Source organism: Myotis nattereri, assembly GCF_964212035.1.
Source record: "Myotis nattereri genome assembly, chromosome: 2".
NCBI classification, from domain to species: Eukaryota; Metazoa; Chordata; class Mammalia; order Chiroptera; family Vespertilionidae; genus Myotis; species Myotis nattereri.
The window spans coordinates 88,233,429-88,258,616 of NC_138076.1; the positions used below are offsets into that span (position 1 = coordinate 88,233,429).

Here is a 25,188-nt window from a genome sequence, read left to right on the forward strand (position 1 = left end):
AATGACGTCAAACCCCACACCATCAGCGATGAGCCGTAGATCACCACCATCGTCCCCCGTGGAGGAAATGGAGGACCTGACCATAGAAGAGAACCAGCCCCGACGGCGGAGACGACCTAGACACCGACAAGCTCACCCCATCACCTGGGGTGACACCAAGGCTCTACAAGACCAAGCCGCGCGCATGGCGCCAGAGGGGAACCCATCGCCAGGAAAATTATTCTTATTAATGTGTGCCATCATCACAGCTAATAGCACGGGTGCACACAGATAAGGTCTGCGGACTGTGATACCTCACCCTGGCGTTCGCATGCCAGTTAGTGTTCCCAGTTTCCAGTGGCACGTGCCTCTGCTACTCCTTTTACCCGTCTATAAGGCCACCCTTCTATCTCCTTCTGAGTAGTGACAACTCCTTTGCTTTGGCGCTAATTAGAAAGGAAGGGGGAGATGTAGTAGAGCTCAGGAAGTATGTCTCAGCGCTGTGGCTGTTGCAATGGTGTGAGCACACTCCACCATGACATGCTTCCTCGGCACACCAGGAAGTAGCAACGCCCGCCTGAACTAACTCCTAGAGCCACGTGCACAGTACCCCAGCCTTTCAGCCATTGGTCGCCTATAGCAATGTGTCTCCCTCTGATTGGTCGCCTATAGCAACGTGTCTCCCTCTGATTGGTCGCCTATAGCAATGTGTCTCCCTCTGATTGGTCCCCTCATGCTATATATACCCCTGTAGTTCCTCAATTAAACGGATCTGCGTCAATGAACCTGGTCCCCGGGGTCGTGCATGCAGACACCCTAGCGCGTTGGGGCCCCGTCGTCCTCACCCCCGAGGGATCCCCTGCTTCATATGACCAACTGAAGTAAAAGGTGTCAATGATGAAATATTATATACCTTTAAAAACATAATTAGTGAATCTTTATGGTCTTTAGGGAATCTGTTCTTTTTTTTTTTCTTTTTTCTTTTTAATCTTCACCTGAAGATACATTCTTATTTATTTCAGAGAGGCGGGGGGAGGGGGGTGGGGGGCGGGCGGGGGAGATACGTCAACCAGTTGCCTTCCATGCACACCCCAACTGGGGATCGAACCCAAAACCTGGGTATGCGCCCTGACTGGGAATTGAACCCACGACCTTTGGGTATATGAGATGACATTTCAACCAACTGAGCCACATCGTCCAGGGCCTGTTCTTATTATTAAAGTTTTCTCTAGTTATTAGGTTTTAGTAGACACACTGTACTATATTGGGAAGTGTTTTGATTCCCTTTGTAGTCTAATTTGTATAGCAGCAGAATGAAGAGACATCCTGAAAATCTATCTGAATAGTCCTGTGGGAGGACTGAGGAAACCTGAGCAAAATTGAGCCATTAGACTAAATTTTACTGAGTTCTCATGGGCTCCATGAGTTATTTGGGGTAGATTTATTTAGATCCTCATCTATAGTGTCATGGCATGTCATAATGGTCCCTGTCTATGAATCACTCAATAATTATTGAGCATCTACTCTATGATAAGCACTGTTCTAAAAACTAGGAATACAACAGTGATCAAAATAACTAATATTCTAGTAGAGGCAATAGAAAGTCAAACAAATATCAGATAGTTGTAAGTTAACTAAAATAGGGTGACATGGCAATTACTTGGGTAGTCAAGGAAGTCTTCTCAGAAATGACATTTGAACATATACAAATAGAAAGAAGGAGGTAGCATGCCAAGATCAGAAAGAACATTACAGACGGGTAATAATTACTAATGCAAAAGGTCCTAAAGTTGAGGTAGTCAGGGGTGAAATCACATAGGCCAGTGGTCGGCAAACTCATTAGTCAACAGAGCCAAATATCAACAGTACAATGATTGAAATTTCTTTTGAGAGCCAAATTTTTTAAACTTAAATTATATAGGCAGGTATATTGTTACTAACTTAATTAGGGTACTCCTAAGCTGGTCTTTGCTAAAAACGTCCTCACTCTGATTGAGGTACGTTTCAATCGCCACAAAGTTTCAATTGCACTGTACATGTGCGCCCACACGTGGTATTTTGTGGAAGAGCCACACTCAAGGGGCCAAAGAGCCGCATGTGGCTCACGAGCCGCGGTTTGCCGACCACTGACATGGGCCATAATAAGGAATTTAGATTTTATTCTGAGTAAGATAAGAAGCCATTGATGGGTTCTAAGCTGAAAAGTGATAAAGTCCCACTGGCTGAAGTGTAAAAAGTAAATGGGGTTGAGGGAAGGAATGGAAGCTGGAAACTAGTTGGTGGTATAGTGTAGTCATTCTGAAAAGATAGGATAAAGGAGGCATTGACTAAGGTGGTGGTAGTAGTAAAAATAGAAAAGTAGAGAAAGTTGACGGTATTTAATGATACAGTAGTCCCTCCCCCTTATTTGTGGGGGATATATTCCAAGACCCCCAGTGGATGCCTGAAACTGCAAATAGTACCAAATCCTATATGTACTTTTTTTCTATACATACATTCCTATGATAGAGTTTAACTTATAAATTAGGCACAATAAGCAATTAGTAACTAATAATAAAATAGAACATTTATAACAATACTAGAGGCCCAGTGCACAAAAATTTGTGCACTCGGGGAAGGGGGGTCCCTCAGCCCGGCCTGTGCCCTCTCGGGAGGGGTCTGGGACCCCTCGGGAGATAACGACCTGCTGGCTTAGGCCTGCTCCCGGGTGGCAGAAGGCAGGCCCAATCCCTAGGTGCAGCCCCTGGTCGGGCTCAGAGCAGAGCTGATTGGGGAGTTGGGGTGCCGCCCCCTGTCATGCACAGAACAGGACGGATCGGGAGGTTGAGATGCCACCCTCAGTCACGCTCAGGGTAAGGCCGATTGGGGGGTTGGGGCACCGCCCCCGTCACACTCAAGGCAGGGTCGATGGGGAGGTTGCAGCGCCACCCCCTGTCACGTACAGAGCAGGGCCAATCAGGGGTTTGGGGTGCTGCCCCCTGTCATGCACAGAGCAGGGCCCATCAGGGGGGTTGGGGCTCCGTACCCTGTCACGCACAGAGCAGGGCCAATCAGGGAATTGGGGTGTTGCCCCCTGTCACGCACAGAGCAGGGCCCATCAGGGGGCGTTGGGGCTCCGTACCCTGTCACAGAGCAGGGCCGATCAGGGGGTTGAGGAGCTCCCCCGTCACTCACAGAGTAGGGCCTATAGGGGAGTTGGGGCACCGCCCCCTGTCACACACAGAGCAGGGCAGATCAGGAGTTGGGGCGCCTCCCTCTATCACCCACAGAGCAGGGCCGGTGGGGGGCGGGGGGGCGCCGCCACTGTCACACTCAGGGCAGGGCCAATGGGGAGGTTATGGCTCCAGCCCATCACACACAGAGCAGGGCCCGTGGGGGGGGGGGGGAGGTTGGGGCGCCGCACCCTGTCACACACAGAGCCGCAGGGCGATCAGGGGGTTGGGGAGCTCCCCCCTATCAGGCACAGAGCAGGGCGGATAGGGAGGTTGTGGCCCCGCCCCCTGTCACAGAGCTGTAGGGCGATCAGGGGGTTTTGGGCACTGCCCCCTGTCACGCTGATCCCAGTGCCAGGAGGCCTCGTGGCTCCGCTGATCCCGGTGCTGGGAGGCATATTACCCTTTTACTATATAGAATAGAGGCCTGGTGCATGGGTGGGGGCCGGCTGGTTTGCCCTGAAAAGGGTCCTGGATCAGGGTGGGAGTCGCCACTGGGGTGCCTAGCCAGCCTGGATGTGAGGGGATGATGGCTGTTTACAGCTGGTCACACACCCTTCAGGGTGGGGGTCCCCACTGGGGTGCCTGACCAGTCTGGGTGAGGGGCTGAGGGCTGTTTTCAGGCTGGCGGGTGACTGAAGCTCCCAACCGCTCCTTTTTTTCTTTTTTTATTCTGGGCCAGCTTTAGCTCTGAGGCTGCTGAAAGCAGGTATCTAGCTTGTTTGGGTTCTATAATCGAAACACTGTATCAACTCCAGCTCTGAGATCCCGGCTGGCTGAAAGCAGGTTTCTGGGGTTTTGTTTAGCTTCTATATTTGTAACAATGTTTCAAACTGCAAGCTCAGAGGCCGGCAAGGCATGCGGGGAACATTGGAGTCCTCCATCACTGAAGCAAGCAAGCCTCATGTTAGCTTGAAGCTGCCTGGCTGCCAGCCGCCATCTTGGCTGGCAGTTAATTTGCATATCGCCCTGATTAGCCAATGGGAAGGGTAGCGGACGTAGGGCTAATTACCATGTTTCTCTTTTATTAGATAGAATACTGTAATAAATGTTAGGTAAATGTGCTGTGAGGCACATGTGTATTATCTCTCCCCCCCTGTCTTCTTCACTCCTCCTCTCTCTGATAACCAAGAGGGCAGCTAAATGACTTAACGGGTGGGCAGTATGTATACATTGTGGATGCGTTGGACAAATGGATAATTCATGTCCTGGGCCAGCTGCAGTAGGACATCACAAGATTTCATCGGGCAACTCAGAAGAGTCACAATTTAAAACTTATCAATTATTTATTTCTGAAATTTTCCATTTAATGTTTTCAGACTGCAGTTGACCACAGGTCAGGGAAACTGTGGAAATTCCATCAAGTATCATTAGATTTAGCTTGTTCTTGTGATGACTCTTGCTTAGTATCAGAATGTTAGATTTACACTGAATACTTCTAGGACTGAATACTCTTATATATGCTTAATCCCTATCAAAAACAAAGCCTGATGGCTTATCACAGTGTGAAAACTTTATCATTTGATTGAACCTTTATGTCTCTCATCACTTTGTTCATTAAGCCAATATCATTGTGTCAAACATTATTTTATGTTTTTGTGTCTCATCACAGGTTATTGCTTACAACTCAGAAGGTAAAAGTAATCCAAGTGAAATAGTAGAATTCACTACATGCCCTGATAAACCAGGAGTACCCATAAAGCCTTCAGTTAAAGGAAAGATACATTCACACAGTTTTAAAATAACTTGGGGTAAGATTTTATGCATATTTGTACATCATTACTTCTATATTTGATTAAAATGATTTGAATAGTAAGATAATTTTTAAAATATGTAAATAAATACGTTAGAGCAAGTTTAATAGGAAATGTAAGAGTCATGGTTTGAGGATCTTTTTTGTAAACAGCTGTGTATGTACTCACACATACTAAGTTCCGATTTGATACACGAAGAATTTGGGGTCTACTGTAGAACTGTTGGCAGGGGCAACACTGTGTAAAATGAAAGATTGCTGAACTTGTAGTTAATGTCACCTAGGTCATCCTGGCTCTCATGAAAAATGAAAATCACTTATTCATTTAAAATAAACATTTATTAAACACCTACTGATATACTACTTAATGCAAAAGCAATAGATTAATGAGTTGCTGATATTAATAAAAAAGCACTGTAGGTGATTTCTTTTTTCTTTTTAAGCAACACCAGATTTGATATTATGTTTATTAGGATTTTTCTGTCATTTTAAATTGCATGTACTTTGCCTAATACTACTATTGTTTCTTTGGATAGACCCACCAAAAGACAATGGAGGGGCATCCATCAGTAAATATATAGTGGAGATGGCAGAAGGTTCTAATGGTAAGAATTAAAGGCTAATATGCAAATCAAGCGAACAGCGGGGCAACTGGTTGCTATGATGCACACTGACCACCAGGGGGCAGATGCTCAATGCACGAGCTGCCCCCTGGTGGTCAGTGTGCTCCCACAGGGGGAGCGCCGCTCAGCCAGAAGACAGGCTCACAGCTGGCGAGTGCAGCAGCGGTGGCGGGAGCCTCTCCCGCCTCCACAGCAGACATACCCCCAAGAGCTCCCAGACTGAGAGAAGGCCCAGGCTGGGCTGAGGGGACACCTCCCGCCGCGGCTCCCGTCCCCCGCCCCCCCCCCCCCCCCGCACACATTTCATGCACCAGGCCTCTAGTTTTATATGATCTTTTTTCTTTTCTCTTGGTTTTTATTTCCCTTTGTTTGTAGCAGTTAGGATTTTGCATGTTACAAACCACTTTAAGTTGTAATCTTTAGAAATATAACAAATCAAATGTGAGACTGCTATTACTTATATGATTTCGTTTACATTCTCTTATTTTTTTGTTTGAATTGCTCAAGTCCAGTATACCTAAACTCTTCTGAAATTAGTTTATTCAGTTAGATTATACCCAGATGTACCAGAGAAAATTTATCTTCTAAAATTTAGTTAACTTACATTATACTAATTTTAATAAGAAATTTTATGCCTACTAAACTTTATTTTTGAATGGCACATTTAACAATCTTTATTTCTTGAAATGACCTGTTGTCTGCAAAAAAATAAGGATATCTTTTAATTAAGACTAAACTTCCTGTGGTATTGGTTCTTTCTTTGTGTGTTATAATGTTATTACTGGACCAGTAAACACATTTAAAATGCTTAATTAAAAGCAAATTATCAATCTCAGCCAAAGTCTGTACAGAGTTACAGAGATATTTACCTTCAACAAAGCCATGCAAAATTTGTCTAGGAAGCTACACACATAAAGAAAATTAGATCATTTCCAGGAAACTCAAAACAAGCTTAAATTGTTTCTGACAAATTACATAAACACTTATTTAGTGAAGCTAGGATACCTGCCGTGTCCATGATACCAAAATGTTAAACATTACCTTGGAGCTGATTGAACATAATTCTTCACTTTACAGGAAACAAATGGGATATGATATACAGTGGAGCTACTAGGGAACATCTTTGTGATCGACTGAGTCCAGGCTGTTTCTATCGTTTACGAGTTTACTGCATCAGTGATGGAGGACAGAGTGCGGTAATATTTATATAGAGATTTTTTTTTTCAAGTTTGATCAAATTAAATGAGAAGACCAGATGACACTTCAAATATTAAAATGTATTTATACATGTATAAAAGTAATTTCTGTCACCAGATGGTTAATTTTATAGTGGCCAGAATATCCTAATAATAGTCCTTAGTGCATATCTGTATTCAGTGAATATCTATTTTCAACTTTGGAAAAACAAGTATATGAAAACATTGTAGAAAATTTTGTAAAGATAAATTTTATGCCCTAGCCCAGTGGTTGGCAAACTCATTAGTCAACAGAGCCAGATATCAACAGTACAACGATTGAAATTTCTTTTGAGAGCTAAATTTTTTAAACTTAAACTACATAGGTAGGTACATTGTTATTAACTTAATTAGGGTACTCCTAAGGCTTAGGAAGAGCCACACTCAAGGGGCCAAAGAGCTGCATGTGGCTTGCAAGCCACAGTTTGCCGACCACTGCCCTAGCCTATTGGGCTCAATGGATAGCATATCAGCCTGCGGACTAAAGGGTCCCAGGTTCAATTCCGGTCAGGGGCTTGTACCTGGGTTGCGGGCACATCCCCAGTAGGAGATGTGCAGGAGGCAGCTGATCAATGTTTCTCTCTCATTGATGTTTCTAACTCTCTATCTCTCTCCCTTCCTCTCTGTAAAAAATCAATAAAAAATACATATATATTTTTTAAAAAATGTACCATTGACTACATATGAGACATATGTAATGTTATGGAAAAGTACGGGGGTTTTTGTTTGTTCTTTTGTTGGTTTAATTTATTGTAGAGAGAGAGGAAGAGAAAGAAAGGGAAACATCAATGTGAGAGAGATACATTGATTGGTTGCCTCCCATATGTGCCCCAACTGGGGATCAATCCTGAAACTTGTGCCCTGACTAGGAATCAAACCTGAAACCTTCCCATGCATGGGATGACACTCAACCAACTGAGCCACACTGGCCAGTACTCAGAAGTATGTTTTTTAATGGGAGTAATTTTTTTCTTTTTAATGAATTTAACCAAGGGGGGTTTCTTAGAGCATTCATAATTGTTACTATATTTCAAATGGAATTTAATGTAGTAAAAGTACTTTTAAAAATGAATTGTTGAAAATGCAAGTATTCTGAAACTGCATGCAAGTCCTGGCCAACAGGCTTGGGATCCAGTTGCTTCATTTTCTCTAATAAGAAAATCTTCCTGGATTCTAAAAAAAAAAAAAAAAAACCTCCTACTCCCTCTCCCACCCACCCCCCCAAAAAAGCTATTTTTCTAATATAACATTATAGCATTCTTATATAAGATACATTTCTGAATAAGGTGATGACCAAATATTTTATTTATCTTTGGAAAGAAAGTTAATTGTAAACCTTAACACAGTGCAGATAAGGCATATATGGCACTGGGTTTCTGTCAATGTTTTTAAGAAAATGTCTTTTAAAATAAAAGACTTTTTTTAAAAAATGGCTAAAAGTAACACCAAACACCTAGAAAGATGATAGATACTTGGAAAAACTTACCTAATTTTTTAAATTATTTTTAGGTGGAAAGGAAGAAGAAAATCACTTTTTTAAATTAATAAATAAGTTAAACAGGTGAAAAATACAGTATGCAGTAAAGTGGCCAAAATAGTCTAAATCTCCTGAAAACATGGTAAATTGCATTCACAGAATGTTAAAACATCCTTCCTTAGAAGAGATTTGTGGATCCTTTGGACAGGGTCAAAATAATGTCCATTAGGTTGTGTTGGATGTAAGGGTTTTTTGGTTTTTATTTATGTTTGGTTTTTGTTTTTTGAGTTTTCTTTTTCTCTTTTTTGTTTTGCTTTGTTTTTTATTTATGAAAAAGAAAAGGAAGAGCTTTTCTTTTTATTTATTTTGGTAACTTATTTTGTATATAGTATTCAGTGTCTTTATTTGTGTATATAAAATTTTAGTTTTAATGACTTGCTCTTGATTTTATAAGGTTTGATTTTATTCAGAACTTTATTTTCAGTCAATAGTCAAGTATAATTTCAAATTTGATACAATCTTTGTGTTTATGTTATTTTTCTTTAACAAAAGCAATCTCACTATTTAGTTTGGGGCATTTTTGTTTTGTTTTTGCTTTTGTTTTGGCAGGTATCTGAAACTTTACTTGTGCAGACTCCAGCTGTGCCTCCTGGCCCATGCCTCCCTCCCAGATTACAGGGTAGACCCAAAGCAAAAGAAATACAATTACGATGGGGTAATTTCCATTTTGGTAACAAATTATAATTAAGTTAATACTAAATATATTCCTCTTGTTAAGTTGCACAAATCTTTCCATCTTTAGGACCCCCTCTGGTTGATGGCGGATCTCCCATTTCCTGCTACAGTGTGGAAATGTCTTCTGTAGAAAAAGATGAACCCAAAGAAGTTTACCAAGGTTCTGAAATAGAATGTACAGTGAGCAACCTTCTCCCTGGAAAGACTTACAGCTTCAGACTACACGCAGCTAACAAAATGGGGGTAGGAAGACTGTGATGACTGAATTATAATCACAGTGTGTTTCATGTAACATATGTAATTAATTGCACCTCTTATTTGTGACTCCATATTTCACAATTTATAGCTGTAAATCTATACTGATAAATAAGATACGGTGAAATCATATTATTGTTATAGAACCTCAGTATTTTCAAATTCCACGTACAATTTGTGACATTTTAGACTTGAACTGAGCTAAAATTTGCCTTTCAGGTAGTACTAATAGGGTTTACTTACTAGTAAATTTAGGAGAAGAAACAAGATCATAAGATGAAGTATTTGTTTTTTGGGCTGGTTATATGCAGCATTTACTTTCCATTGACAACTAATTGTGATTCTTTTTTGGCCTAAGGAAAAAAACACTTTACATTTTAAGCACTTCTGGTTTTGTGTGGATTTTTTTTTCTTTTTTTTTTTTTTAAATTAAATCTTTATTGTTCAGATTATTACATTTGTTCCTCTTTTTTTTTCCCCCATAACTCCCCTCCTCCCAGTTCCCGCCCCACCCTCCGCCCTCACTCCCCACCCACTGTCCTCATCCATAGGTGCACGATTTTTGTCCAGTCTCTTCCCGCATCTCCCACACCCCTTTCCCCCCCAAGAATAGTCAGTCCATTCCCTTTCTATGTCCCTGATTCTATTATAATCAACAGTTCATTCTGTTCATCAGATTATTTATTCACTTGATTCTTAGATTCACTTGTTGATAGATGCATATTTGTTGTTCATAATTTGTATCTTTACCTTTTTCTTCCTCTTCCTCTTCTTAAAGGATACCTTTCAGCATTTCATATAATCCTGGTTTGGTGGTGATGAACTCCTTCAGCTTTTCCTTATCTGTGAAGCTCTTTATCTGACCTTCAATTCTGAATGATAGCTTTGCTGGATAAAGTAATCTTGGTTGTAGGTTCTTGGTATTCATCACTTTGAATATTTCTTGCCACTCCCTTCTGGCCTGCAAAGTTTCTGTTGAGAAATCAGCTGACAGTCGTATGGGTATTCCCTTGTAGGTAACTGAGTTTCTTTCTCTTGCTGTTTTTAAGATTCTCTCTTTATCTTTTGCTCTTGGCATTTTAATTATGATGTGTCTTGGTGTGGTCCTCTTTGGATTCCTTTTGTTTGGGGTTCTCCGCGCTTCTTGGACCTGTAAGTCCATTTCTTTCACCAGGTGGGGGAAGTTTTCTGTCATTATTTCTTCAAATAGGTTTTCAATATCTTGCTCTCTCTCATCTTCTGGCACCCCTATAATTCTGATGTTGGTACGCTTGAAGCTGTCCCAGAGGCTCCTTACACTATCCTCGCATTTTTGGATTCTTTTTTCATTTTGCTTTTCCGGTTGGGTGTTTTTTGCTTCCTCGCATTTCAAATCATTGACTTGATTCTTGCGCTCCTCTGGTCTGCTGTCGGGAGTCTGTATATTATCCTTTATTTCAGTCAGTGTATGCTTAATTTCTAGTTGGTTCCCCAATATAAGATCGAGGGTCTCATTAGTTTTCTTGTAGATCTCATTAAGTTTATCGGCGGCTTCTAAACAGTTCTTGAGAGACCTTAAAAGTGTGGTTCTGAACTCTATATCTTCCATTGACAATTTTGTCCTGTTTCTTTGTCTCCGCATTTTGTTATGCTTTCTTGGTGCACCCCCTAGTGGTCTTTGTTCGAAGTCTTATAGTTAAACCTTGATTGTTGTAGCTAATTCCAGGGAGGGTTTGACCTCCAGGCCAAGTGGCTATGAGAATCAGCTGTGTCAGCAGTGAGAGAACTTCTGTCCTCTATGGAGGTGCTAATCTAGCCTTTGCCTGAGGCTATCCGGCAAATGCCTCTGTGCAGGGCTTGGGCGGGGCGGGTCGCACAGGATCAACAGGGTGGGCCGGAGAGAGCAGTTATGGCCGCTCTCAGTCCTGTCCCCAGGGGCTCTGCCTCTCTGAGTCCCAGCAACGGCTGCAAACCTCGGAGAGAAAGCTGCACTCGCTCTGACCCAAGCCAGACAGTCCCGCTTCTCCCGTTTGAGTCTGGGTCCCTGAAGACTCGCCCGTATCTGGAGCTCAGAGTCTGTGACTCCCTCCCGATTGAAAACGCCAACCGCGCCCTCCGCCGCCAGCCCGCTCCGCGCACTCCGCACCTCAGAATTTGACTTCAGCACTGCGCCTCCTCTGAGTGTCCGTATGCGTTTCTCTTTCCTCCTAGTTGTAGGACTTCCACTCAGCCAGCGTTCCTGTGGTTCTGGGTGATGTCCCTTCCGTTTCTTGGTTTCACTTTTGAAGTAGTTGTTCAAAGCAGCAAACTCCGGCGTTAACCTATGCCGCCATCTTGGTTCTCCCTTGTGTGGATTTTTTTTTAATATTATCTAAATATCTGTACAACTAACTCCATAATTGAACAAAAGATGGGTGATATCTCATTTTACAACTAAGGCAGCTGGGGCTCAGATTTTGCCCACAGTTACACAAACTAAGAAGTGGTAAAGATAAGCCTTAGACTTAGGTTTGTCAGACTCCACTCAACTGTGTCAACCTGTCTGCATTAAAGCAGGTTCTCTAAGGTCAAAGCAGTAATTTCTTACCTCAGTTGAGTAACACTGTTTCTTTGAACTATTCTGTAATTAAAATTTCACAAAATTAAACTGAGCTTCTTCCCTCCCTATTATTTAAGGTTTTAGTGAACTGTGCATATGTTCTCCAAATATCTATAACCTTATTTTTAAATTTCTTACATCAACTTTATATACTTTGTTGGCAGTTCGTACATAAGTCATCATCTTGAAAGCCCCACAAAGCTGCAGTACTTTGGGATCGCACCTTTAATACTAGTATCCTTAATCTGTATTTTTAGGTTTGTAATAATTTGTCTAAATCATCCTAAGTAAATACTTGCTTTCTGTATTTTTCAAAGAATATACCTGTTAGACCCATCTTAAATTATTGTAAATTTTAAGATAGAATTTATGCCTACCATCTCTTATACTTTTAATTGATATCTGTTTCTTCACTCCTCACAACTTTTTCTGACTGATCCCACCTACCTAATTCCCTAATGCTATGCCTTTCTTACAAAAAAACAGTTCATGAAGGAATAAGGGACAGGAGAAGAAAATATAGTAAATGAAACTTAAAAATACCCCACATATTCACTTCTGTAATCTTTAAATCTTTCTACTTTCTGTGAATACTTTTAGACTTATATTATTACCAATTAGTCTTGAAGGACAAGGATTATGCACTTATTTGTAAGTTTTTATAGAGAGCTATGCACTCGATAGGTGAAAAATGGAAATGGTGGTTACATTTGTTTTTCTAGTTTGGACCATTTTCAGAAAAATGTGATATTACTACAGCCCCTGGACCACCAGATCAATGCAACCCCCCTCAAGTGACATGCAGATCTGCAACTTGCGCACAAGTGAATTGGGAGGTATTGTCATTTCCACTGACTTATATTTACTTTCTTAGTCAATTAGAATCCTATCTAATAAACGACAAAAAGGGTAATTGACCGTACCTTCACTACGCTTCCCATTGGCTAATCAGGGTGATATCCAAATTAACCGCAACAAAGATGGCAGCCGGCAGCCACGCAGTTGAAGTGAGCAGGAGGCTTGCTTGCTCCAGTGATGGAGGAAGCCAAGGTTCCCCGCCTGCCGTGGTCCGTCTCTGAGCTCCAAAAGCAACAAAGTTTCCATTATAGAAGCTAAACAAACCCCAGATATCTGCTTTCAGCCAGCTGTGGCCTCAGAGCTGGAGCGAGCAAGAGCCAGCTCTCAGCTCCAGTGACGGCAACAAAGTTTCAATTATAGAAGGTAAATAAATCCCAGAATAAAAAAAGAAAAAAGAAAAAAAGGAGAGACTGGAAGCTTCAGTTGTCCGCCAGCCTGAAAACGGACCTCAGCCCCTCACCCAGACTGGCCAGGCACCCCAGTGGGGACCTCCACCCTAAAGAAGGTGTGGCCAGCCTGTGAACAGCCATCAGCCCCTCACCCAGGCTGGCCAGGCACCCAAGCGGGACCCCCACCCTGATCCGGGACACCCTCCAGGGCAAACCAGCCGGCCCCCACCCGTGCACCAGGCCTCTATCCTATATAGTAAAAAGGTAATATGCAAACTGACCTTAACAGCAGAAAGACTGGGAATGACTGGTCACTGTGACACACACTGACCACCAGGGGGCAGACGCTCAATGCAGGAGCTGCCCTCTGGTGGTCAGTGCGCTCCCACATGGGGGAGCTCTGCTCAGCCACAAGCCAGGCTGACTGCAGCTTAGGCCTGCTCCCCGCTGGCAAGTGGACATCCCCTGAGGGCTGCCAGGCTGCCAGAGGAATGTCTGATTGCCAGCTTAGGCCCAATCCCCCGGGGAGCAGGCCTTAGCCAGCAGGTGGTCATCCCCCGAGAGGTCCCAGACTGCGAGAGGGCACAGGCCGGGCTGAGGGACCCCTTCCCCACCCCCCGCCCACCCCCGAGTGCACAAATTTTGTGCACCGGGCCTCTAGTAGTTTATATAAAATAATAAAGATACTGTTTATATCCTCATATAAGTTATACAAAGAGTAAGTCTCCTTAAATTCACATAGTAAAAAGTGAGGGTTTTTTCTCCTAGAAGCATTTAAGTAAGGTATATTTGCATTGCAGATATTTAGATTCTTATTCATGATGTGCTTTGTGTATTATCTAAGGTTTTGTCTCAGTAATGAGATATTTAGCCACTGACTAGCTTAATGTTCAGAACATTCATGGGAATTAGTATAATACTATTTCTCATTATCTTCAGTGTATTTATTGTGTATAATAATGACAATTACATTTTCAGTTTCCTTTGAAATTTAACAAAGAAAATATCCTTGTATGATCTACCATTTTATATTACTTAATAGAATTACTTAGAAGTATATTTACCTTAAACTACTCTTTATAAAGTGATTCAATCATATTTCCAATTGACAACAAAGTTATATTTTTTTGACTAATCTTAAATTCAGGTGGCCTTAATAAATAAAATGTAATATTGAATAGTCTTAATTCTGCTTAAACATTTTAAAGAAATTCAAAAGCAATCCAGTTTTTTATATGTTTGGGTAAAGAACATTTTTACCCAAAAGCTGTTTAATCAATGTTGAATGTTAAGACCTTTATCCTTTTCTTAATTTAAAGGTCCCTTTGAGTAATGGAACTGATGTCACTGAATATCGATTGGAGTGGGGAGGAGTTGAAGGAAGTATGCAGATATGTTACTGTGGGCCCAGTCTCAGTTATGAATTAAAAGGACTTTCACCAGCAACTACCTATTATTGCAGAGTCCAGGTAAAGGCAGTAAGGGCCTCGTCACTTTCTGTCTTTACGGTTTTGTGAGCATTTTCATGGCCAAATCTTCGTTAACTATGGGCTCTGTTCATTTGTAGGCTCTGAGTATTGTGGGGGCAGGTCCTTTCAGTGAAGTAGTAGCCTGTGTGACTCCACCATCAGTTCCTGCTATTGTGACTTGTCTTCAAGAAATAAGTGATGAAGATATAGAAAATCCCGATTATTCACCTTCTACATGCCTTGCAATAAACTGGGAAAAGCCTTGTGACCATGGTTCAGAAATCCTTGCCTACAGCATAGACTTTGGAGATAAACAGCCCTTGACAGTAGGAAAGGTTACAAGCTATATTCTAGACAATTTGCAACCAGATACAACATACAGGTATACTATAAAAACTATGTTAATTTTTGCCTAGACCAGAGAGACACTTTAAATAGAATAATCATAAACTAATTTTTCTTTTTTATATGGCACTTAGAATACGAATTCAAGCCTTGAATAGCCTTGGAGCTGGTCCTTTCAGCCACATGATAAAGTTAAAAACTAAGCCCCTCCCTCCTGATCCACCTCGTCTGGAATGTGTTGCCTTCAGCCACCAGAACCTTAAGCTGAAATGGGGAGAAGGAACCCCAAAGATACTGTCAACAGATTCTATTCAGTACCACCTTCAGATGGAGGATAAGAATGGAAGGTTGGTGTTTTAAATTACTTCTTTATGTAGTTTCTTGGGTCTTGAATATATTTTTATAAATAATAGAAGTAAATAAAATAAATTTTCAGAGAGAATTTGCATAAGAATTTTGAAGTGTGCTGTTTTTGAAGCATTAGAGGAAACAATGACGATTTTCTGTTTTTCACTTGTGAGTGGGATGTCAAGAGAGAAAAACTTTAGTGGTCTATTCTATGGCTCACTTCTCTAACCCAGTGATTTTCACCTTTTTCGTCTCATGGCACATATAAACTAATTCCTAAAATTCTGTGGCACATAAAAAAAAAAATGTTATCTTTTTTGACAGTCTGACAAAAAAATAGGCATAATTTTAATTCATTCACACTGGATGCCTATTGTGTTGGCTGTTGTTTTTTTATTTGACAACCTAAGGGAAAAGGGATGAGTAACCTGACTAAATAGTCAGGTATTGCACATTTTAAAAATTCTTACGGGATACTAGTTGAAAATCACTACTCTAACTCTTTTACTCCCTTCATGCTTGTAAAAGAAACTTAATCTTTGCTAGGGCTTGAATGCTTATTTCCAGCAAGAGGCAGTTTTTACAGTAAATGATTGATTGGCTTAGAGTGTTAGCTCATGCACCAGATGGTCACAGTTTGATTCCAATCAAGGGCACATACCTGGGTTGCAGGTTTTAATTCCCAGCGCCAGTCGAGGCGTATGGGGAGGCAACCAATCTGTGTGCGTCTCACATTGATCTTTCTCTCTTTCTCTCTCTTTCCCTCCCTTCTTACTCTCTGTAAAAATCAGTGGAAGAAATATCCTTGAGTGAGGATTAACAACATATATATATATAGAGAGAAAGAGAGAACTGTATGAGCATTCATTATTCATTCTCCAACTTCCAAAAAGCTAACCAGCAGTCAGTCAAAAATATTGAGGAACATTCAACTTATAGGTAACATATGTTATTAAACTTCCCATCAAACAGTTTGAGAGGATAATTCATGGGAAATTATATATTCTCTTATACTGCTATATAAATCGCTAGAAAACATCACCAAATCAACTAAAATTATGCCTGGGAATTGAGAGTTACCTTTTTTTATGTGATAAATTGTATGCCTATGATTCTAATTAGAAATAATTTATAATGAAAAGTGTGGTGTTCTGAGTACCTTTAAAAATGTGTACATCAAAACAATCAGAATCCTGAAAAGAAACAGTTACCATGGTTGTATAGGAAATTTAGCAATAATTTTTCAGAAAACTATGCCAAATTCAAAAACTTACCTGTTCTGTAATTGTCATCATCTGATGAAAAAGCACATTATTTATCTGGAGTGACAAACCAATCCTGGCATTAAATTCTAGGAGTAAGTTGTTATTCCTAAATTATGTCCCAATCAGTACTTTATAAATGTAATGTAGTCAAGGATTATTTTTAATGAATCCTTTCCATTTTAGGTTTGTATCCTTATACAGAGGTCCATGTCATACATACAAAGTACAAAGACTTAATGAGTCGACATCCTATAAATTCTGTATTCAAGCTTGTAATGAAGCAGGGGAAGGTCCTCTCTCCCAAGAATATATTTTCACTACTACAAAATCTGTTCCAGCTGCCTTGAAAGGTAAGTTATATATCTTCAAGTTATTTTTCTTTAATAACAAATGATTTTTAAATGCATTTTCATCAAGTGCTTTATGTACTGTTATTAAAATTTATCATCCAGTATATGTCCAACATTTAAATTAATCTAGTATAAAAATACTAAATTGAGCCCTGGCCAGTGTGGCTCAGTTGACAGCATCATCCCATGCACTGAAAGGTCACTTGTTCAATTCCTGGTCAGGGCATGTGCTCAGGTTGCAGGTTAGGTCCCCAGTTGGGTTGCATGCACGAGGCAACCGATTGATGTTTCTTTCTCATATCAATGGTTTTCTCTCTGTGTGTGTCTGTCTCTCTTTCTGTCTCTGTCTCTCCCTCTCCCTCTCCTTCTCCCTCTCCTTCTCCTTACCTCTCTCTCTAAAAATCAATGAAAACATTTTTTTTTCAAAAATACTAAATTGAAAAGATAGGCTGGTTTTCTAATAAGGCCATTACCTGTTTCTGCTCTTACTACTTAAAGGGGGAAAAATCACAAATTCTGGTTGCTTTGAGTCATTGTTATTTCATTCATTTCTATTTTAGGGAGAGACCCAGGTTGTTTGTTAAGCAAAACATAAATTCTTAGTTGATTTGAATCTTTAAATCAAATTTACACAAACACACACACATTTGTCCATACATGTATCTTTAAAATCAATTCAGAGGGGTCCTTATTTTAAAGCGACTGCAGCAAGATTATACTTTGTGCATTTAGCCAATTTTCCTCACACTCTGAGGACGAATCACAAGGACTTCTAATACAGTATCCTCAATCATGAACTTGATATACCATTTGTTAGGCAAATCCATAATTAACAGTTCTGTTCTTGAATAGTGTTTCTAATAATGTTGACAGAGCTCCACTGAGTCATTTTTCTGTCCTCTTGTCCAGTTTAGTGTCCGTTAGCCTTAATAAGATTGCTGATTTTGACCCCTCTGTACCCCACTATTGAGTGAAACAGTCATATGTGGTTGAAGAACTAGGGGTAGTTTTCAGCTCATCCTCTTAGATTAAATTATAAATTTAATGTTCTAGTTGTGCTCTTAGAAGTACCATAGTTGTTTTTTTTTAACTGCCATATACCCCTCTATTGGCTTTTTAACGCAATAAAATAGTGCTTACCTTGACAGATCTTTTAGTCAGTCTAGCCATTGTAGCATCTGTAGATTGTATGACCTGAAGATAGTAAGAAGTGAACTATTGACCATTTCTCTGCAAATTTCAAAAATCCACTGACGTTTATTTCAAGTTAATAATTAAGTTTTACAGTTTTATTGATTTTGATTAATGTGTCTGTGTAATGTTCCAAGTAAAAATTAAGTAGAGCAGATTTTTATTTATATTTTTTGCTCTCTACAGCCCCCAAAATAGAGAAAGTAAATGATCACATTTGTGAAATTACATGGGAGTGTTTACAGCCAATGAAAGGTGATCCAATTATTTATAGTCTTCAAGTTATGGTGGGAAAGGATTCCGAATTCAAACAGGTATGTGCCAAAATATAATTCTGTGGATATATACTTTTACCTTTCTCATGTTTATGAATTTTCCATTGTAAGATTTGACTGTCTTTATGTTCCTAATTCAAAAACATTTGTTCAACTGATAGATACAGAGAATAAATAGATTGTCACCAGATAATAGGTTGGAGGTAAAAAAGGTAAGATTAGGAAGTACAAATTGACAGCTATACAAATAGGCTCAGGATGAAAAGTACACCATAGGGAATATAGTCAATAATATTGTAATGACTATGAATGGTGTCAGGTCCTAGACTTATCGGGATGATCGCAAGTTATATGAGTGTCTAAATCAGTACACCTGAAACTAATATAAGATTGTATGTCATGTGTAATTGAAAAAAAAATTTTATTCAGGACTTACAGTGTTCCAAACATTAGTAACTAGTGTCTCAGGGTCCAAAATCTTTTGGATGTGAGCTATACTTAAACAGAATGTTCATTCGTTTGACAGGTATTTACTGAACTTTGTACCAGGGACCCAGGATACAACACTGAATAAAAAGTCCTTGCCTCCATGGAACTCACATTCTAGTAGAAAAAGAGATACTAAAAGCAACAAAACACATTACTGTATCATATGTTGGATAGTGGTAATTGCAGTGGAGAAAAAATAAAACTGGGTAAAAGGTAGGGAGTACTGGGGGGGACAGGCAGCTAGTATTATTTTATACAGGGAGTCAAATGACATTTGAATAGAGACCCAAAGGAAGTAAATATTGGGAGAAGAGTGTTCCAAGGAGAGGAAACAATAGGTACAAAGGCCCGAGGCAGGAGTTTGATTGTTAAATTTAATGAAAAACAAGGAGGCCAGTATGGCTAGGGCAGTGTGAGCAAGGGGGAGAATGGTAGATAAAGTCAGGGGGAAGGGAGTTTTATGAGTGGTGTGGATGTCATGTAGGGCATTATAGGCCATACTATGACTTTTACTCCATGTAAAATGAGAAGCCAATAGAGGATTTAGACCAGAGTTGTCACATGATCAGACACAAGGTCATTTTGGCTAGAGTGGGACAAGTACAGAAGCAGAGAGACCATTATGGAGGCTTTTACAATAATAGTAATAGTCATAATACACACAGTTATTGTGGAAGCCTAGAGGAATTATCAACTTCCCAGCCAAAAAAATTCAAAGATAAAGAACTTGTTATGCAACTTAAAAGCCTAACTTAATTGCTATATTTATTTCATCTGATTTTCCATTTTTTGCTGTCAACCTTCTTGATTTTGAGGGCTTTTAAACTGTGTTGTTTTGATTTTAGCATCTCATCTTGGGGTTTTTTTCCCCACTAGAAAACCAATCATTCATTTTTATTTCAGTCTTCCGTTGTAACTATTAAAAATAAAATATTTTCCAATAAAATTTTTTTTTCTCTCAAATTTTGTTAAGTGTAGAAGTGGAATTTCTTAACTGATATTACAAAAGACCCGAGAGAGTCATATTAAATTTGGCATGTGATTGTTTTTCTTCAGTAAGCCATCTGCAAATTGACATGATAATTAGATTTAAATATAATTTACAGATAAGCAGGTTTCCTTCCAAGGAGGAAGCAAAATTAATATTAAAGAAAATGTAATTACATTACCTGTTTAAAGGAAATAGGAACCCCACATTTGAGTAGTAAATGAATTTTAATGAACATATCACTACATAAAGAGCAGTGCTAATTCTAATTTAACTTAAAAGCTAAACCCTATCATGACTTCCACTTATTTTAGATTATAAGCAACGTAAAACTTAAAATACTAATTTCCTTAGAAACTTCATTTTATGTATGCTCATCTAAGTCTCTCGAAAGTCTTTTTTTAAGAATTCAATATCATTCATATAATTTGATACTTTAAAATTTATTTGATACTCAACACATGTATTTAATATTACATTTGAAGAATTACGGGGGGCTGTATTATTAACTTACTGTTCTGATTTCAAAAAACTTGTTTAGAATTAAATTTAAGAAGCAAGCAGAAATTTTATAAACATGCCATTTTATTTAGCCAAATAAAAGATAATGAAGATAAAAATCTACCTTATAAAAAGAAATGCTTTATTCTAGATAGACTTTAGAATATTTTCCAAAAGGGGTGTCATTTAAGTGAGTCTTTTGGGGAACTGGTGAGCTTAGGAGGAACTATGAACTCTCGAGTGTGACTCAAAAATGGAGTATGTGGAAGAGGAGAGGGCCAGGTCTAGGTGGGTCTTTATTCTATAGCAGTAGGAACTGTTGATGTTTTTAAAAAGGAGGATATTATAAACTAGAGGCCCAGTGCATGAAATTCGTGCATGGGGGAGGGAGGGGGGGTCCCTCAGCCCAGCCTGCACCCTCTCCAATCTGGAACCCCTAGGGGGATGTCCAACTGCCAGTCCAACCGGCAGTAGGACATCCCTCTCACAATCCGGGACTGCTGGCTACTAACTGCTCACCTGCCTGCCTGCTTGATTGCCCCTAACCGCTTCTGCCTGCCAGCCTGATCTCCCCCTAACCACTCCCCTGCCAGCCTGATCAACGCCTAACTGCTTCCCTGCTGGCCCGATCGCCCCCAACTGCCCTCCCCTGCAGGCCTGGTCGCCCCTAACTGCCCCTCTGCCAGTATGGTCTCCCCTAACTCCCTTCCCCTGTAGGTCTGGTCCCCCCCCCCAACTGCCCTCCCCTGCCAGCCTGATCACCCACAACTGCCCTCCCCTGCCAGCCTTCTTGTGGCGGCCATCTTTGACCACACGGGGGTGGCCATCTTGTGCGAGGGCATGATGGTCAATTTGCATATTGTGTCTTTATTATAGAGGATTGGTGGTTACATTTCTAGACTAGCCTCTAAAACCCTGTTTAACCTATAAATTTTGCTAGGTTTGAGAATTTGGAAGCAAATTAATGGGGCAACAACAATTTATTTCTTTGCATTCTTCCCTTTCTTTATCCCTCTTTGATCAGTCAGTGGCTCTCACCAATCCTTGCTGCCTTCTTGCAGCTCTGTGCCCTACATGCTGAATAGCACCTCACCTAGACTTGCCCCCATTCTCTAAAATTATAATCTCCTTCTGACTCCTTCCTCCCTCTCTCACACATACAACTCTCATATTTACAGAATAGCTGACCTTACTGGCATTAAAGAAAGACTATTTTCTTGGGAAAATTCATGCCAAAAGTCAGATGTCTGCTGGCTTAAGGACTGGTTGATCCAGAAACTCAATGAAGTCATCAGGGTTTCTCTCACAGTGCTGCCCTTAGCCATAGGGAACTTACTCTTCCTTATTCACATTGGGCAGGGGACACTTAGAGTTACAAAGCCATCCCTGGACCAGTGACTATGCCAGGGTTCAAGCCAACAAGGGCCCACATCTGGAGTTAAGAGGCAGGCCAGCTCCTCCTAGTACGTAGCCTGGGTAAGGGAGAGTTTGACACCCATCCAAAATCAGGATACTATTGGCAGTCAGAGAATGGGTACTGGAACAGAGGCCTATTGGATTCTGTACAACTTCTTCCTCTCTGAACTTAAATTCTCAAAAAAGTGTTCCTCAAATGCCCTGCAGACCTAATGAACGTGAATATCTGGGAATGGGATCCACAATATTCTTTTTGTTTGTTTCAAGTGGTGCTTGTGCACAATAAATTTAAGAACTGCTCCAAAATCTCCAATTTTACCCTGGCTGGTGTAGCTCAGTTGGTTGGGTATTGTTTTGTGCACAGAAAGGTTGCTGGTTTGATTCCCGTCTGGGTACATGCCCAAGTTGTGGGCTTAGTCCTTGGTAGAGAGCTTGCAGGATGCAGCCCATTGATATTTCAGTCTCTCACTTCAATGTCTCTCTTTCCCTCCCCATTCCTCCCTCTCTAAATATCAATAAAAATATTTTTAAATAAATGAAATAAAAGCTCCAAGTTCACTTACAAATCCCTCAGCAATAATAAAGGGGAGTAATGGTAGAGACAAGAGCTGTGGTTATTTGTCTATCACTTTTTTGTGAGGGTTTTTACTGTTCTCTTCATGCATTGACACTACAAAATAATTATTTGCCATAGCATATACATAGGACCCCATGTGACCATATGTGCCAAATTATATGACAGCATATACCTTATGTGTCAATATGAATAATTATTTTTTAAAATTTAATCAAGTGCATCATATATAATAACGCGGTAATATGCAAATTAACCCTCACACCCTCACAACATGGCTGCCTACGACCAGGCCAGCAGAGGGGTTAGTGAGGGATAAACCAACAACTGAATAAACAGGCTGCATGGGGCGACCAGGCCAGCAGGGGGGTTAGTGAGGGATAAACCAACAACTGAATAAATAGGCTGCATGGGGTGACCAGGCCAGCAGGGGGGTTAGTGAGGGATGACAAGGCCAGCAGAGGGACAGTTGGGGGCGATTAGACTAGCAGGGGAGGCAGTTGGGAGCGACCAGGCCAGCAGGGAGGAGGTAGTTGGAGGCAACCTGCCGGCAAGGAGGGCAGTTAGGGGCGATCAGACCAGCACACAGAGGCAGTGAGGGGCGATCAGGCCAGCGGGGGGTTGGGGGGGAGCAGTTAGGGGTGACCAGGCAGGCAGGCAGGTGAGCGATTAGGATTATGCGAGGGATGTCCAGGATTGTGAGAGGGATGTCCAACTGCCAGTTTAGGGGATCGGGCCTAAACCAACAGTCGGACATCCCCTGAGGTGTCCCAGAGTGGAGAGGGTGCAGGCTGGGCTGAGGGGACCTACCCTCCCCCATGCACGAATTTCGTGCACCGAGCCTCTAGTATTAAATATTCAGGGAAGGTTTAAATAAGTTCACTCAGTCTAAAAGTAATGTATTGCTGAAATCATTGTCTTATAGTTACTGCTATAAATAATGTATACTGTGCATGTTCTTCAATGTAAAATCAGATATGGATATGTAATGTACACAGAAAGCAAAACTAATTAAACAGAATTTGTTCCTCTGTAATGACAGCTTCAAAAGTGGTTATCTTTGATAGTAAATATGTACACGTATCCTTAAAAGATAGGACTATTTTGAAATTTTCGTATTAAAGTATTTGGTAAATCAATCTAGCCAACCAAAATAAGTTTTTAGAATGTGGGTATAAAAACCCGCAAAGAGATATAAACTGACAAGATACTGATTTCAATTTTTATTGGCTCTAGTTCTACAACTGTTATTTTCTCGATGCTATGATATATTCAGAAAGCTAAAATAAAGACAAATACCAATTTGTGAGGGTCTAAATTTTCTTTAAAGGTTTTCCTATAAAATTATGTTGCAGTTGGCATACTATCTCAAAGTTCTTGGTCACCTAAACATGCACTAACTTCACAAGCTTCGGTTTAGCCTGTAATTCTCTTTTTTTGAATATATATATATATATATATATATATATATATTTTTTTTTTTATTGATTCCAGAGAGGAAGGAAGAGGGAGAGAGAGATAGAAACATCAATGATGAGAGAATCATTGATCGGCTGCCTCCTGTATGTCCCACACTGGGGATCTAGCCCACAACCTGGGCATGTGCCCGGATCGGGAATTGAACCATGACCTCCTGGTTTATGGGTCAATGCTCAACCACTGAGCCACACTGGCCAGGCTAGTCTGTATTCCTTAATTAAAATGAGAAGTGAAAATTATCCTTTACCTTCCATTGTCTTCCATTGTAAATCTGCACTAATTGATATTTGCCACACTCTCCTTATAAAAGGGTAGTTGATTGATAGCAAAGATGGGGCTATTTTGTTTTTGTTTCGTTTTAAGTTTATGTAATACAATCTTTGAGCAATAGCTGTGGGCCAAAAAAATTATTAAATAGAGTTCTTACTTGCCCTTTACTATTTATTAAGGCCACAACAATTTTATCTTGTCAGTATGAAAAGAGTGGGAGAGCAAAAATGACGTTATTCATTTTAATCTTATTTTTCATTCTGAGACCCTACCCCAGCTCATCTTGAGCTTAATGCTTATTTTGAATAGCTTCACTTGGGTATAAAAATCCCTTTAAATTAGTTTTAAGCAAGTTCATCTGTTTTCTTCAGTCCTGTATCTACAGTTGTCTATAAGATGTCTCCCTATATACATATCCTCCTAACATCTAAAACACAAAATTGAAAATCTCATCATCTATCTTCCCTCCCAATCTCTCCTCCCCAACTGCTTTCTTACTTCATCAGCGTCATAAACACTAACTTCACTTTGGTGCCTAAGCTTTAAACTCTTGGAAGAATAGGGGCTATTAACTCTTAAGTAATAGTCATTTCTAAAAATGATACATAAAAACTATGCTAAGGCCTCATTACCTTATGCTTAAGCCCTGTCCTGCCCACCTCCCTCAATCTCTCCCTTAGCCTTATGATCAGGATTCCTTAAAACACCTTTTAAATATCATACACCTAAAGTAGCCCCTGTGGATTCAAACCTAAGTTTTCAACTAGTGTATTAACATATTCCTTCTCTTTGTCATATCTCTTACCTATCACCTTCATGCCACTTGTTGAGTTTTTTCTCCTAAGCATATTACTATGTTTATTTGGAAATAAATGGAAAGCAAAGAAAATTTTAAAGACAAAAATAAATATTGTACCCATTAGATACATACTGTTTTTTACTCGTACAAAATTGTCCTCATTGTATATGTGCTGTTTCACACTGCAGCCTAATGCAACCTTCTGAATTACTTAAGTTAATCCTTTACCATTGCCTAATTATGAACCTATTCTGCATTCCCACTTAGAACATTCATCTGCATCCTCAAAACTAATGCTAATCACCATTTCTTTAAGACTCATCTTAAGGCTTACC

At 40.2% G+C, this 25,188-nt stretch overlaps 1 protein-coding gene across 1 annotated transcript in view; it reads left to right on the forward strand.

Annotated features, from left to right (window-relative positions):
* Nucleotides 1–25,188, forward strand: part of FNDC3A (fibronectin type III domain containing 3A) — a 219,592-nt gene that overhangs the window by 190,740 nt on the left and 3,664 nt on the right. The window contains exons 15-25 of the mRNA XM_081082785.1: nucleotides 4,804–4,942; nucleotides 5,481–5,549; nucleotides 6,645–6,763; nucleotides 8,889–8,994; nucleotides 9,082–9,257; nucleotides 12,570–12,683; nucleotides 14,414–14,563; nucleotides 14,662–14,945; nucleotides 15,043–15,255; nucleotides 16,705–16,871; nucleotides 18,249–18,376. Of these exons, the coding sequence (XP_080938911.1) occupies nucleotides 4,804–4,942; nucleotides 5,481–5,549; nucleotides 6,645–6,763; nucleotides 8,889–8,994; nucleotides 9,082–9,257; nucleotides 12,570–12,683; nucleotides 14,414–14,563; nucleotides 14,662–14,945; nucleotides 15,043–15,255; nucleotides 16,705–16,871; nucleotides 18,249–18,376 (1,665 nt within the window). The remainder of the gene's footprint in view (nucleotides 1–4,803; nucleotides 4,943–5,480; nucleotides 5,550–6,644; nucleotides 6,764–8,888; nucleotides 8,995–9,081; nucleotides 9,258–12,569; nucleotides 12,684–14,413; nucleotides 14,564–14,661; nucleotides 14,946–15,042; nucleotides 15,256–16,704; nucleotides 16,872–18,248; nucleotides 18,377–25,188) is intronic.